General features: G+C 46.8%; 1 protein-coding gene across 4 annotated transcripts in view; it reads left to right on the top strand.

Moving 5' to 3' along the window:
* Positions 1 to 13,768, top strand: part of Tom1l2 (target of myb1 like 2 membrane trafficking protein) — a 121,860-nt gene that overhangs the window by 91,136 nt on the left and 16,956 nt on the right. For all 4 annotated transcript variants that reach the window (XM_051168194.1, XM_051168196.1, XM_051168197.1 and 1 more), the window contains exons 7-8: positions 2,317 to 2,433; positions 12,318 to 12,451. In XM_051168194.1, coding sequence (XP_051024151.1) covers positions 2,317 to 2,433; positions 12,318 to 12,451 — 251 coding nt within the window. The remainder of the gene's footprint in view (positions 1 to 2,316; positions 2,434 to 12,317; positions 12,452 to 13,768) is intronic.

Here is a 13,768-nt window from a genome sequence, read left to right as displayed (position 1 = left end):
AAAGTATTTCAAGCTGGATATCAGTGGAGTTCTTGCATTGGCTCACTGCAGTGTAGTGGGTGCCAAGAAAGGGGCCTTCAGCAGCTGGAATGGCCAGGAGGAGGCCCTGAGTGATAAGAGTGTAGGAACCTTGAGAAATGTGGCTCCTGCCCCAGGTAGAAAACGGAGGCTAAAGCAGGGAGTTCATCGTCTGGCCTGGCCTTCTTCAGAACCCATCAGTGGTACAATCTCCTTAACCAAGATGTTGAGGAAGCTCTGGGGCCACTCCCCAAGTGAGGCAGAGGCTTGCAAGAGCGTTTTGGAGCCCAAGCCATCTTCCAGGTGACACTTGAGTTGGGTCCTTTTCCTGTCTCTTCCCTCAAGAGTTAAGAGTCTACTGAGACTCCTGCAGCACAGGGGAGGCTGAGATAGACTGGTAATGGATGTTTGTGCTCAGACAAGCCAGAGAAAAGTAGAAAGGCCTTTCTAGGAGAGGAATGTATGGGTCTGGAATAGGTCTTCTGCAGGAAAAATACCCATTCTGTCCAGTAAAGCCATATTGTCCCCAAGGTGCCAATAATGACATTGATACTTTTAATTAATTATAAATGCTTAAACCTGCTGGTACCCAACTAGCTCCTACAACTCAAACTAGCCCGCTTACCCCAATCTACCTTCTCCCACATCACTTGTTACCTCTCTTCAGTCCCTGCATGTCCAATCTCCTCTCTGTCTTGCTGTCAAAAATATCCGCCCCCCCTTTTGCCTCCCCAGCATTTCTCTCTATCTCCCCAGAAGTCCCACCTGTCTCCTCCTGTCTAGCTATTGGTCATTCAGCTCTTTATTTTAACCAACCAGAAAATGCCTTAGGCAGGTAAGGAAGGACAGAGAAACATCTTATGAAAAGATTGCCCCAACAGTCCAGCTCTGGGACTCTACAGAAACAGGCCATGCCTGTGGTCAGCAGCATGCATTGATCAGGGTTACCAGACACAGCAACCTGTGTGAGAGGAGTTCCCTTCCCATGGGAGAAATGATAGGCTTGGAAAGAGCTGGTCCAGCTCTGGACATTGGTGTTTCTGTAGCATCCTCTATTCACTGAGTCTACTAGGGCTCTGTATATATCTATCTTAAGGCAGGTTAAACTTTATCAGGTGTGCAGTGGTCTCTTATCAGAAAATAATAGCATTCTTATATAGCTTTTCTGGGCTCCACTGTGGACAAAGAAGGTTCCTGTGACTTCTACTGTGTCTTGAAAGGAGGTAACCCACAGCTCAGGTCTGGGAAGACAAAGAGAGGTAATGTATAGTGTGCCGACTACAGGAGAGAAGGCTCAGGCTTTGGGGATGCTGATGGCTGGGCAGGTAGGGAGCTCTTAAGAGTCTGCTCCCAGGAGCTGGAGAGGTGGCTCAGAGGTTAAGAGCACTGTCTGCTCTTCCAGAGATCCTGAGTTCAATTCCCAGCAACCACATGGTGGCTCACAACCATCTATACCCTCCTCTGGCATGCAAGTGTACATGGAGATAGAACCTCATATAAATAAATAAGAATTTAATAATATTTAAAAAAAAAAAAAAAGAGTCTGCTCCCAGGCTGGACAGATGACTCAGTGGTTAAGAGCACTGCTTGCTCTTCCAGAGGTCCTGAGTTCAATTCCCAGCAACCACATGGTGGCTCATAACCATATATACTGGGATCTGATGCCCTCTTCAGGCTTGCAAGTGTACATAGATATAACACTCATATACATAAAATAAATAAATAAATCTTTAAAAATATTTTTTAAAAAAAGTCTGCTCCCGTGCCTCACCTATTTTATTATCAGAAGAATGTTATGAGCACTGGCCAGCCTCCCTTAAGGTATGGCACTGGCAGGGACATAGTCTTTGAGCACGAGGGTCATTCCACCCTAAAGGAATCTTGGGGCACCTGTACTACCATGCGCTGATTTTTACAGAGAAGAAACAGAAGCCTAGTTAGATTAAAGGTCTCTTTAGGGTCATGTGGAGGGAGAGTTGTAAGTACTTAGCTCCCTTCTGCCTCAGTGTTACTCACTGTACATTGCTCTTCGTGGGCTATCATGGACAGGGAGGTACCAGCAACAGACTGTTAGTGGCCAGGGCTCTATTGGCCTGCCTCCTCGGTGCAATTCTCACCATACTGCCAGCCCTCGATAGGCAGGGCAGGGGCGGGGATGCTAAGAAAGCTATCCCTGTGACGGATGTTCAGGTTGATCTAGGTGACCTCACAGTGGACAGGATGGGCTTAGGCTGTGGGCTGGCTAATTCTGACCCTGTGGCTGACTGACCTTCTTCCTGCCTTCTCTTTGGCCTGTAGATTGCTAGGCTTCGCAGTGAGCTGGACATTGTTCGGGGAAACACCAAAGTCATGTCTGAGATGTTAACAGAAATGGTCCCTGGGCAGGAGGAGTCTTCTGACCTGGAACTACTGCAGGTGAGGATAACCTTGACCTGTGAAGCATGGGTGAGCCCTTTAGTGGCGGTGCCACTGCGACACACCGTGAGAGAACCGTACTTGAGCACACAACCATAGTGACAAGTCTGGCAGCACTATGATGGAGAGGTCCAAGTGCATGCTGGCTCATATTTAGCCTTTTTTCTTGGAGATAGACAGAGGCCAATATCACTCTTTATACTTTAAATTTTTTCCTTAATAACTTTTTCCTGACTCTGAAGTACCAGTTGTGGACCAGGTGCCTATCAAAAAATAATTTTTCTTCACTTTTAGTCATCTGCAACAAGTAGAGTTTACATTTTAGTATATTTTCAATTAGACTCTTATTTGTGTTCTTTTATTTTACATCGATTTAAAATCATGCTGTGTGGGGCTGGAGAAATGGCTCAGTGGTTAAGAGCACCGCCTGCTCTTCAGGAGGTCCTGAGTTCAGTTCCCAGCAACCACATGGTGGCTCACAACCATCTATAATGAGATCTGGTACCCTCTTCTGCAGATAAAGCACTCATATACAATAAATAAATCTTTAAAAAAAAAAAAAAATAAAATAAAATAAAATAAAATCATGCTGTGCATATAATCATGCGCATGGCTTTGCTCCCTTGTTGTTATGTCATAAACATCCTGGAATAAGAGTTCTCAGGCCTTGATGGCATAGAGAAACCCTGCTAGTCTTTCACCCTGAGGAGATTGTGAGATAAATTGAGAGCTCCTGCTCTCTGGGACCACTCAGACTAGGGGTGGACTCCGTGGTTCCTAAGAAGCTGTCACCCCGCACACTGCGTCTTTGCCTCTGGATGCTATAAATGGCTATGCTGGAGATGGGATGTAGGGCCCTGCACACTGGGCAAGTCACATCCCCAACTGAACCATACCCCTAGCCCACCTCTGTATATCATAAATATGGCAGAAATGGAGACAGGAAGCAAGCCAGGCCACGGTCCCACCCTTCAGTCAGTTGTGAGCCTGTGAGGCCCAGAGCTAGAGCTCCACTACATTAGCCTGCAACCACTCCTGTACAGAAAGTGGCCGTGGCATTGCTCTCCAGGGTAGTGACCTTCTGGAAGGGTAGAGAAAAGATGCTGTGAACTACAAGTACCAGATCCCTCCTCCAAGAAGCAAGGTGTATGAGTGGACAGAACAGGACTCATGCTAGCTTGAAGACCTGGCCGGAGTGCCTCATGATACACCTACTACTGCTGCTGCGATTTCTGTCTGGCAGAATGTCCACCTGAGTGCTACATCTCCCACTTTGTTGTATCACACACTGGCTATCTGGGAAACTCGGCTCTGATGGTCCCGCACTTTGGTAATATGAGTGCCCAGTATTTCCCACTTCCCACTCCAAGCCTTTAGTTCCTGTGGGACAAAGCTGGGTAGAGGCCTTCTCCTGGTCAGGACCAAGTACAGCCTAAAGGTTATAGACAATAGGAGATATGGCACCTGCTCTAGGGAGCTCCCAGATAAGTACAGGAGACAGACAAGAAAACTGTTCACCTACAAGATACCTGGACATCAGGCTGCTCTTGAAACTGAGATGAGTACCCTTGGCCAGTGTGGGGCACTGAGCACCCCCTCTATGGTTCCCAGACTAAACTCCTATCACCTGCATCAAACCAGGCCCCTGGTTCATCAGGTGGTGACCGTGTTATACTCTATGGGCCCATCTCTCTCTAATACACCATCATCGGCCTCTACCCTAGCCTGCAGGAGGGCTCTGCTAGGTACCCTGTGGTACACAAGAATCTGAGGCCAGTCCTGGATCATGTGGTGATGACCGTGCTGTATCAGTGTTGGGATTCCTTCTGTGGGGAAGGGCTGTTGCTCTGACAGTAGAAGGTGGGTTGAACAACACCAAGATTGTTCCAGACAGCCAAAACAGACAGCAAAAATAGTCTGAGTGTGAGTGCATGTGCACACATGTGGTTCTAGGGTATTTGTTTGTTTGTTTAAACAAGTTTATCAGCCAAGAATAACAGAACCTAGTCTCTTGGCATCAGCTCAGTTTTCAAAAATAGATTGCTTCCAATGACACTCTCCTTCACTCTGTTTTGTTCCAATTCAGAGCCTACTGGCCCCCACTGCTGTCATATAAATCAAATAGAAAAAGACCATGTCTGGGAGCCTGCGGGAGGCTGTCATTTCAGTGTAGAAGAGGCAGGAATGGGTGACTGTGTGAACAGACTCACTTTTCCTGGCTGGAGGCCACTGCCTTATGTCGCCCTTCTTCTGCCCCAGCAGGCAGCACCCAGCAGGCAGTGGCTCCCACAGAATAGCGAGCCTTCCAGATGGGAAAATGCCACTGTCCTCTTGGAACATTGTGGGGTTGGATTCTGCCCCCCAGGCTTCTTGGGCAAGATGGAAGACAGCCAGAATGCTCAGGGCAGAAGTAGTCCAGAGCTCAGAATGTTGGCCAGGGCCCTGGAAATAAACGTATTTGTCACCAGCCCACATGTCCCCACCAGCAGACACAAGCTGCTCTGGACATGAGTGTACGCGGATGACTAGAATGGTGCAGAGAGTGGGCAGAGAGGCAACTGGAGGTGCCGCCCTCAGGATGCACCTGTGGCTAATTGCACTCATGGGCAGTTTGTATCCCAGTTGCTTCCTGCTTATGGCAAAGCTCTTCCAGTTGTGTCCCCCGACAGCCCATGAAAGCAAAAGGGAAACTTGTGAACTACTTGCCTGAAGATTCCTGGAAAAGTGACTTGCCTTTGAGGGAAGGTCAAGACTAGTAACACCTAGTGCTGTCAGTTTTGCTGGAGGACCCCAGGAGGCAAGATGCTGGGAGGGGACTCTCAGCAACTTCTGGTGGGTGTCCCATCCTCCACTTCCTGAATTGAGCAGCGTCTTCCAGACAGCTAGTCCAGCTCAACACCTATGCCCAGCTTTCCTCTCCAGAGTCTTGGATCAGTTTTCCCTCACATCCCAGTGACAAGCTGTTCTGGCTGTCATAAAAGCACTGTTTGTTTCCAGCAGGCATCTAGCTTAGCCTGTGAACACAGCAAATCAGACAACTTACAAATGGCTGGGTGCATATCTGGGAGACTCTGGGTAAGGCACAGCCCTTCCGACACCTTGTGTCTCCTTCCTTGGTGCCTGAAGTAATTGCTTTCACTGTGAAAGTGACTATCACAGGACATGTCCTTTATACATCATAGCTTCTGTAACCATTGTTGAAAAGCCCTTCTGCACATTGAACTCAAGTCTGTTCCCTCTAAATTGGTCTGTGTTAGACAGAAGCACAGAGAAAATTCCTTTCCCACAAGGGTAGAGCCGTAAGTATCCAAGGATTGGTGTAAGGCCTACCTACTGGCCAGAGCCCATTCTGTTGACATCCCACTTGCATGGGAACAGGCAAGCCTATCACAGGAGGCGGCATTGTCAAGCCTGTTTGTCATCTTTCACCTTCTTTTTGTTCTTTGTTTTGAGACAGAGTCTTTATGTAGACTAAGCCAGTCTCAAACCCACAGACATGCCTGACTCTGCCTCATAGGTATTAGTATAAAGGTGGGTGCCACCATTGGCATGCTGTGCCATCTTCATCCCACATATGCATACACATGGGGTGAGCCCTGAGGTACAAAGCTGTCACTTTCCTCCCTTAGCTGAAACTGAGTACGCTTTATTGGGATCTAACTGAGCCTTTGAAGCTGTCTTCAATTAATAATAATGAGTGCAGTGATGGATATTATATAGGTCTCTGTCAGATAAAAAATGAAGCCCTTCTCTGTGTTGTTTGTTTAAGTAGCTTGTGGCCATCCCCGTTTGCTTTGTGCATCTCATTTCAACAAAGAGAGTAGCCAAGGTATTTTTCTCAGGAAACCCAGTGTGTTCCAAGTGTTTAGCTTCATGTTCTCCCTGTCTCATCAGTGGACCTTCCCTCCTTCCCTTCTCCTTTGCTCCTGCAGCAGGACAAACCCTCAGGACTGAATTCTCTGCTCCTTTGACTTAAAAGGGGTTTAGAGGATGAAAAGATTGTTTTGTGAGGTAGGGATGAAACTGTCTCTTGAAGGGAAGATAACAGCATCAGGGTTAACTAGGCAGCAAAGAGGATATTTGATACAGTGTTCTGACTGACGGCGGGCATTTGCAGAAGTGACTGCTGCTGAGAACCAGAGATAGGAAGGTGCCAAAGCACAGGTCTTTGGCACTGAAGGAATCCCCGGGCCAGTCTGCAGCGTGGAAAGGGAGACCTGCTGGCTCCTGGCTGCTGGCTTAATAAGTCAGTCTTTTGCATGGTTTGGAATGGAAGAGAACCAAAGTATCCAACTGAGCCTGCTGTGATGGCTGTAAGTGACACCAGGGAGGTCACACGGATAGCCAGTTGGCACGGGGGTGGCACAAATTCCAATGTTCTGTTCCATCTCTTTTTTTCTTTTCTTTTTAAAAATGATTCATTTTTATTTTATTTGTTTTAAAACATTTTCTTATTTGTTTTTAGTTTATTTATTGTATGTGAGTACTTTATTTGCAGAAGAGGGCATTAGATCACATTATAGATGGCTGTGAGCCACCATGTGGTTGCTGGGAATTGAACTCAGGACCTCTGGAAAAGCAGGCGGCACTCCTAACCACTGAGCCATCTCTCTAGCCCCAATTCGTTTTTATTTTTAATTATGTTCCTATGTGGGAATATGTGCATGTGAATGCAGGGACCCACAGAGACCAGGAGAGGGCGCTATATCTCCTGGAGTTGGGAGTTATAGGGCTGTGAGCCATACTGTGTATATGCTAGAAACTGAACTCAGGTCCCTAGAAAGAGCAGTAACATTTTTTTTAAACACCTGAGCTATCTTTCTAACCATCCCTTCTCTAAAGACTTATTATTTTACTGTTTTACTTTATGTGTATGAGTGTTTTACCTACCTGTCTTTCTGTGTCTCGTGTGTGTGTGTGTGTGTGTGTGTGTGTGTGTGTTTCAAGAACAAGTCAGGGGAGAGCATCATATCCGCCTGATCTTGAGTTAGAGATAGTTGTGAGTCATAAGTAAATGCATATTGTACTTTAGAATTAAATAGATGCACCACTGATCAATAACACATGAATTTTAGATTGTTAATATATTCCGTGGAATAATTTCATTTTACATATGTGGGATTTCATCTCTTTTTTTTTTTACCCTTGTTTGAGACAGTGGTTTGAGAGTTGAAGTCAGGAGATGGGCAGAGAACTCGAGTCACAAGGCTGGGATATGTGGCCAGAGTGCTTATGACAGCCCTTGAGGCATCTTCCATGATGTGGCCCATGAGACTCTGAAAAGAGAGAGCCTTCTCTCCTGGTACCCTGGTAGAAGGAGTGGAGAGAGAAGCACCAAGTGTAAGGCCAAAGCACGTGTTTCTGGTGTTCGTGTCTGTGAGCTCACTTGTCTGTGCCTTTTGATCTTGTTCTTCAGAAGTCTTCTAGCACTTTCTTTCTTTTTTTTTAAGATTTATTTATTGCATATGAGTGCTTTATCTGCAGAAGAGGGCATCAGATAACATTATAGATGGTTGTGAGCCAATATGTGGTTGCTGGGAATTGAACTCCGGACCTTTGGAAGAGCAGGTGGTGCCCTTAACCGCTGAGCCATTTCTCCAGCCCTCTAGCACTTTCTTAATGGCTTTGGATGTAATGGAACCCTTTCTCCAAACTGAATTCTGTAGTCTGGCAATGTAGCAGGTCCCTAGATGTCACTGGGTCCTTCAGTGGGACTCTGTAGAGGTCTGTGTATTTTATACAGGTAAATGCAGAGCCGGGATGTGGAGAACATACCTTTTTGGTTTTCCTGGGAGACAGGATTGCGCTTTTATTTAGTATGGCCTCTCACTTGCAATCCACTTGCCTCAGCCTCCTGAGATCATAAGCATTTGCCACCACGCCTAACTCTGCAGTGTGCTGAAAGGTCCTGTGTGACTCTCCTGTGAATCTAGTGAATCTAGCTCTCATCCTGGGCTGCCACTCTTTGGAGTGGAGCGAGCACTTGGGGGGTCTGCTAAAGGAGTTCTAATGGTAGTGCAGGGCAGCAGTTGCAGTCCAGATCTGGACTGCTCTGTAAGTCCTATTAAGGCAGCATCTGCCAGAATCTCTTAAAACCATTCTGAGTGAGTAGGGAGATACATATGTGGGAGTTACATGGTAAAATTGACACTGCAAAATATAAGTGGTAGTGCAGTAGTACATTGATTTTATATATATATGCATATATATTACATATATGCACAAACACTTACGTATGCATGTATTTTTAAAAATATATCCATTTGATACATATGAGTATTTTGTTTGTGTGTATGTATGTATGTATTTATTTATGGGTTTTTTTTTGAGACAGGGTTTCTCTGTGTAATAGCCCTGGCTGTCCTGGACTCCCTTTGTAGAACAGGCTCACCTTGAACTCACATTGAACCGCCTGCCTTTGCCTCCCAAGTGCTGGGATAAAAGGTGTGCCCAGCCCTTCTGTGTGTATTTATGTATACTGTATGAATGACTAAGGAAAGCGAGCCCCCATGTGGGTTCTGAGAACTGAGCCTGGGTCCTCTACAAGAACAGCAAGTGCTCTTAACTGCTGGATCACCTCTCCAGCACCTGTATGGTTTGTTTTTGTGTTGTTGTTGTTTTGAGATAGGCTCTTTCTATGTAGCTTGGAACTTGCTGTCTAGAACATGCTGGCTGGATTTAAACTCAAGAGAGATCCATCTGCCTCTGCTTACCAAGGGCTGTAAAGGTATGTGTCGTGACTGGCATTTTGCTGTTTTTGAAAATTTATATGATGACATACTGGGGTAGGAAAACATCCTGAGGTTTCAACAGACAAGTAAGAGTTTAATTTTAAAGAATTAATTAAATTAAAAATTGGCAAAGGGGCCAGGCGTGGTGGCGCACACCTTTAATCCCATCACTTGGGAGGCAGAGGCAGGCGGATCACTGTGAGTCCGAGGCCAGTCTGGTCTACAAAGCTAGGCCAGGACGGCCAAGATAACATAGAGAAACCCTGTCTTGAAAAACCAAAAAATTAAAAATAAATAAATTGGCAAAGGGCTAGCTCCTCATTGTCCTGAGCAGTGTGGTGACTGTATGGGCTCACCTCCTATCCTTGAAAGTCTAAGACATGTTTGGAGATGACCCATGGGCTCTGGAAGGTGATGCCCAAGGCTCTCAGCCTTGGAACTGTTGGCAACCACATGCCATGGCACTCCCTGACTTGCCACCTTGCCATTCGCTGCAGTTTGAATGAGAACTTACTTTTTTCTTCTTTTCTCCAACCAAGGCCAGCCAAGGATTGCTGCTTAGCCATGAGTACTAGACATGGTTGTGCTTTCCTGCCCTCAGCCTGTGTGGTGGGGTCTGCCTTTGTTGGAGAGCCTCTTCCAGGGACCATATTTGCTTCTCCAAACCTTGGAGGGCCAAGAGGAGGGGTCTATTCAGAGAAATGTCTGGAAGGTCCAGACACTGGTATACCTTGTATGGTGCTCAAGAAACTGATAGTGCTGTTGAGCCTGGACAGAGAGTGACGAGCTCTGCAAGGTAGTCAGGCCCAAGGTGGGGGAGTCTCAAGGAATCCTTTTGTTCACATAAACACCAGTCGTGTATACTCAGCTAAGTCCAGGTCTCTTCTGCCCTGATAAATACAGCTGTGACTGAGTGATTCCAGGCTGGTCCACTTGGGCCACACCTTATTCCCTGGAGCACTGTGGAACCCTAAGGCTGAGCACTATGGGAGGAGGGTGCACAGTCAGCCCCAGGACACAAATTCTACAGCATTGAGAGATGAAGCACTGAGTGGGTGGAGGGATCTCATTCTCTTAGGAACTTCAGAAAGTGCCCACTATGTGTCGTCAGCCTTGGTGCTTGCTGGGGAAGTGGGGAGAGATCTTCTAGCCAGGACAGTGGGATGATGAAACAAAAGGAGGCAAAGATTACCTGTGCCTGCTGTGACTAGATCTGGTACTGTAAGACCCACCTTCAGACCAAGGAAGCTGAGGTGGAGCTCTAGGAGAAGGTTGGCCAGCTTTAGTGTTTGTTCTCTTAACTAACTGGATTATTAGCTCCCCCCAGTGTCCAGGAGCAGTATTTCACTGCTGCCTTGACCCTGGTAGCCAGCCTGTCAAGCCTGCCATGTTTCCTCTGTAGCATCCTCAATCTCACATACAAGATGGCAGGTGCTTAAGGCTCTTTGCAAACAAGAGCTGAGCTAGGAGCTTGCTCTGGGGCAAGGAGGCTCCTATAGACTAGTCCATGAGGTAAAAGGTCTGTCTTAAGGGGGTATTGCTTTAAAGGGTTGAGAGGGCTCCTGTGGTGGCTAAGGGTTGCAGGTGTCCTCTTTGGCCAACAGAGAACTCTATGAGAACTGTGATGCATCTGAGACCCCAGCAAGCTGGCAGGCATGCCACCATAAAGTACCTGACGATATCATAAGATACAGTCATGCTATCGCTAGCAATGTAAATGAAGGGTCCCCATTGTGGAGGGCCTTGTATGCCAACCACCAGTCTATGTTCTAAGTGTGGCAGTTTCACTAGAGAGAGAATCTACCTCTGAGGAACGCACGCTGTGCAAGTGCTTGCCCAAGTATATCAGAATTGGCAGGAGTGTTACCTGCTGCGTTGTTTGTGTTGCCCCAAGAAAGATACACCACAAGCCACATACCCAACAGTAGCAGGATAGCGAGCCCTGTACAGTGTGACATACCTGCGAAGAAATGAGGTGGTCCACCAACGTGGTAAGCAAAGGAGCCTGAGAGATTTTGTTGAAGAGAAGAAACAGGTGCAGAATCATAGTTTTCTATCTTAAAAAATTCAGTTCCAAGCAACCACATGGTGGCTCACAACCATCTATCATGTGATCTGATACCCTCTTCTGGCCTGCAGGTGTACATGCAGGCAGTACACTGTAGACATAGTAATAAATAAATATTTTTAAAAAATGATTTGTATAGGCTAGGCAGTTAGGAGCATTGGCTGCTTGTGCAGAGAACTCGGGTTCAATTGCCAGCATCCACATTGTACAGTTCACAATTGCCTGTAATTCCAGTTCCAGGCTTTAAAATTTTTATTTTATTTTATTTTTTCAAAACAGGGTTTCTTTGTGTAGCCTTGTCTGTCCTGGATTCACTTTATAGACCAGGCTGGCCTCGAGCTCAGAGATCCTTCTGCCTCTGCCTCCCAAGTGCTGGGAGTAAAGGCGTGCACCACCACCACCCAGCTCTCATACAGTCTTCTGTCCTCCGTGGGTACCGGGAGTCAGGTGGTGCACATGCATGCATGCTCTCATTGAAGTATGTCATCTAGCGCCTGAGGTGCTGGGACAGTGTGTAGTGCAACCTTCACACTTTAGAACCAAAATCAGACGTAGGTAAATGCTGAACTGACAAAGACAAAGCACAATGGGCTTTATGGTATTATTTCAGCCGTCCAGATTTGCTCCAGGAAGAGTGTATTTTCTCATAAAACTGCACCAAAGCCTTTTCTTGTATGTGATGGCTTAATTGCTTATTTTGTTTTTAGTGGGATTATAGGAATGCGTCTGCCTGAATAATCTCATTAAATTATACCTTGATTTTCAAATTTATTTGCATTATGACAGTTTTTGTAAAAAATTACTTACACTACCATGTTCTTTTGTACACACAGCAGTACGTGTGTGTATCTGTGTGTGTCTTTGTATGTGCATGCGTTCGTTCGCACGCCATCTATTGAAGTACTTGCTTCCTCTGAGGCAGGAGAGGAGGGAGCTGTTTTTCACATTCTGCACACGTCTGGTTTTATGAACAAGCATGTACTCCTTCCATGACTTTCAAGAATCAGTACAAATCCTTTCAAAGGCAGGAGAATGTGAGAAAAGCATTCCCAGCAGGCTGTGCCAGAAGTGCGTGTGTTTCCTAGGAGCTGAACAGGACCTGCCGGGCCATGCAGCACCGTATAGTGGAGCTCATCTCCCGAGTGTCCAACGAGGAGGTCACGGAGGAGCTGCTCCACGTCAATGATGACCTCAACAACGTCTTCCTCCGCTATGAGAGGTGGGGCCAGAGTCCTGGGGTCTTTTCCCTAGAAAAGATGATTGGCATATCAGAGGAACTTCATTCATAAACAAAACAGGGAGAGGAGCCAGGGAGCCTAGGAGGTGTTAGAGGTGGGAAGCACTCATCAGAGATGTTCATTTGTTCTTGGATGACAGAAAAAGTGCTTCTTGTTCTCCAGAGAACGGAACAGCAGGCAGCTGCCTGCAGAACCCACCTCTGCTCTTTGTGAGTCCCAGGGAGGCTGGGATGAGGCCTGCACCTGCTTCTTTGATGAGCCTTTGAATTTGAAAAGGATTGGTGGAGGGGGACCTTTACTAAAGAAAAGGATTTCCTCTTTATTTCTAATCTTGAAATACGGAAAAAAGATCTTTCCCTTTGTAAATGCCAGTAGTATGGGCTATTTAGTGAAGTAGACAGGGTGTGAACACTTTCTCTGGGGGAAATGCACATCTCTTCAATCTTCCAGCAGCCAAACCTCCTAAAATGACAAACTTGAACCCTCCTTTTTCTTTCCAAAGCCTCCCACAGGACAGAGTCAAAAACAAAACAAAACAAAAAACAACCACCTCTTCTGGACCTCGCCATAAGTAGGTAGTGAAGAGAACAGCTCCCTTCTGTACCCTGATTTGGGCAGTTTCCAGTTGGCCAGGGTTGTGGCTTGCCGTCACTCTCGGCCAGCCTTCTTCACTAAAAGAGCCTGCCAGCTGTGAGGCCCTTGGTGGTTTGTGGCCCACTCCCTCGCCGACTGACAGCTTTCTGTGTAGCTTTGTCAGAAGACAGTGATCTGACAATGACCTGTCTTTGCCACACAGCTCTTTGCTCTCCTGAACCCCACCTGTGCATCTGTAATCAACTCCATAAAACTCAAACAAAAGCCCCACCATGTACACCTAGTCAGACTGTTCCTTCTAGGATCCCTTGGCCCAAATGCTGAGGACACCCACTAGGGGGTAGTAGCATGGAGCAGCACCTCTCTGGTGTCTGGTTTCCCCGGCTGCAACTGGGGTAAGGTGCTTTGCCTGTGTCACTTGGAGCTTTTAAATACAATGCAGAACAGGACCTATTGTTCCCTGTGGACACTGCACAACTTCTCCTGCCAGGTGTAAGGATGACTTCTGGCAGCGGAGATGTTTTTCTGCCGTTGCTCTCAGCTAAGCTCCCTTTGTAGCCATCTGCTGACTGGAGGAGAGTGTCCCTGGCAGGGCCCACTCCATCTTGTCTTCCTGGCAGCCCTTAGGTAGTTGGCAAAAACCATCATATGATTTCTGGCAAGGCCTTTCTCTAGGCTCCCTCCTCCCCGCCCTGAGGGTAGGC

Source organism: Acomys russatus, chromosome 25, assembly GCF_903995435.1.
Source record: "Acomys russatus chromosome 25, mAcoRus1.1, whole genome shotgun sequence".
NCBI classification, from domain to species: Eukaryota; Metazoa; Chordata; class Mammalia; order Rodentia; family Muridae; genus Acomys; species Acomys russatus.
This window is presented reverse-complemented; position numbering and strand designations above follow the sequence as displayed.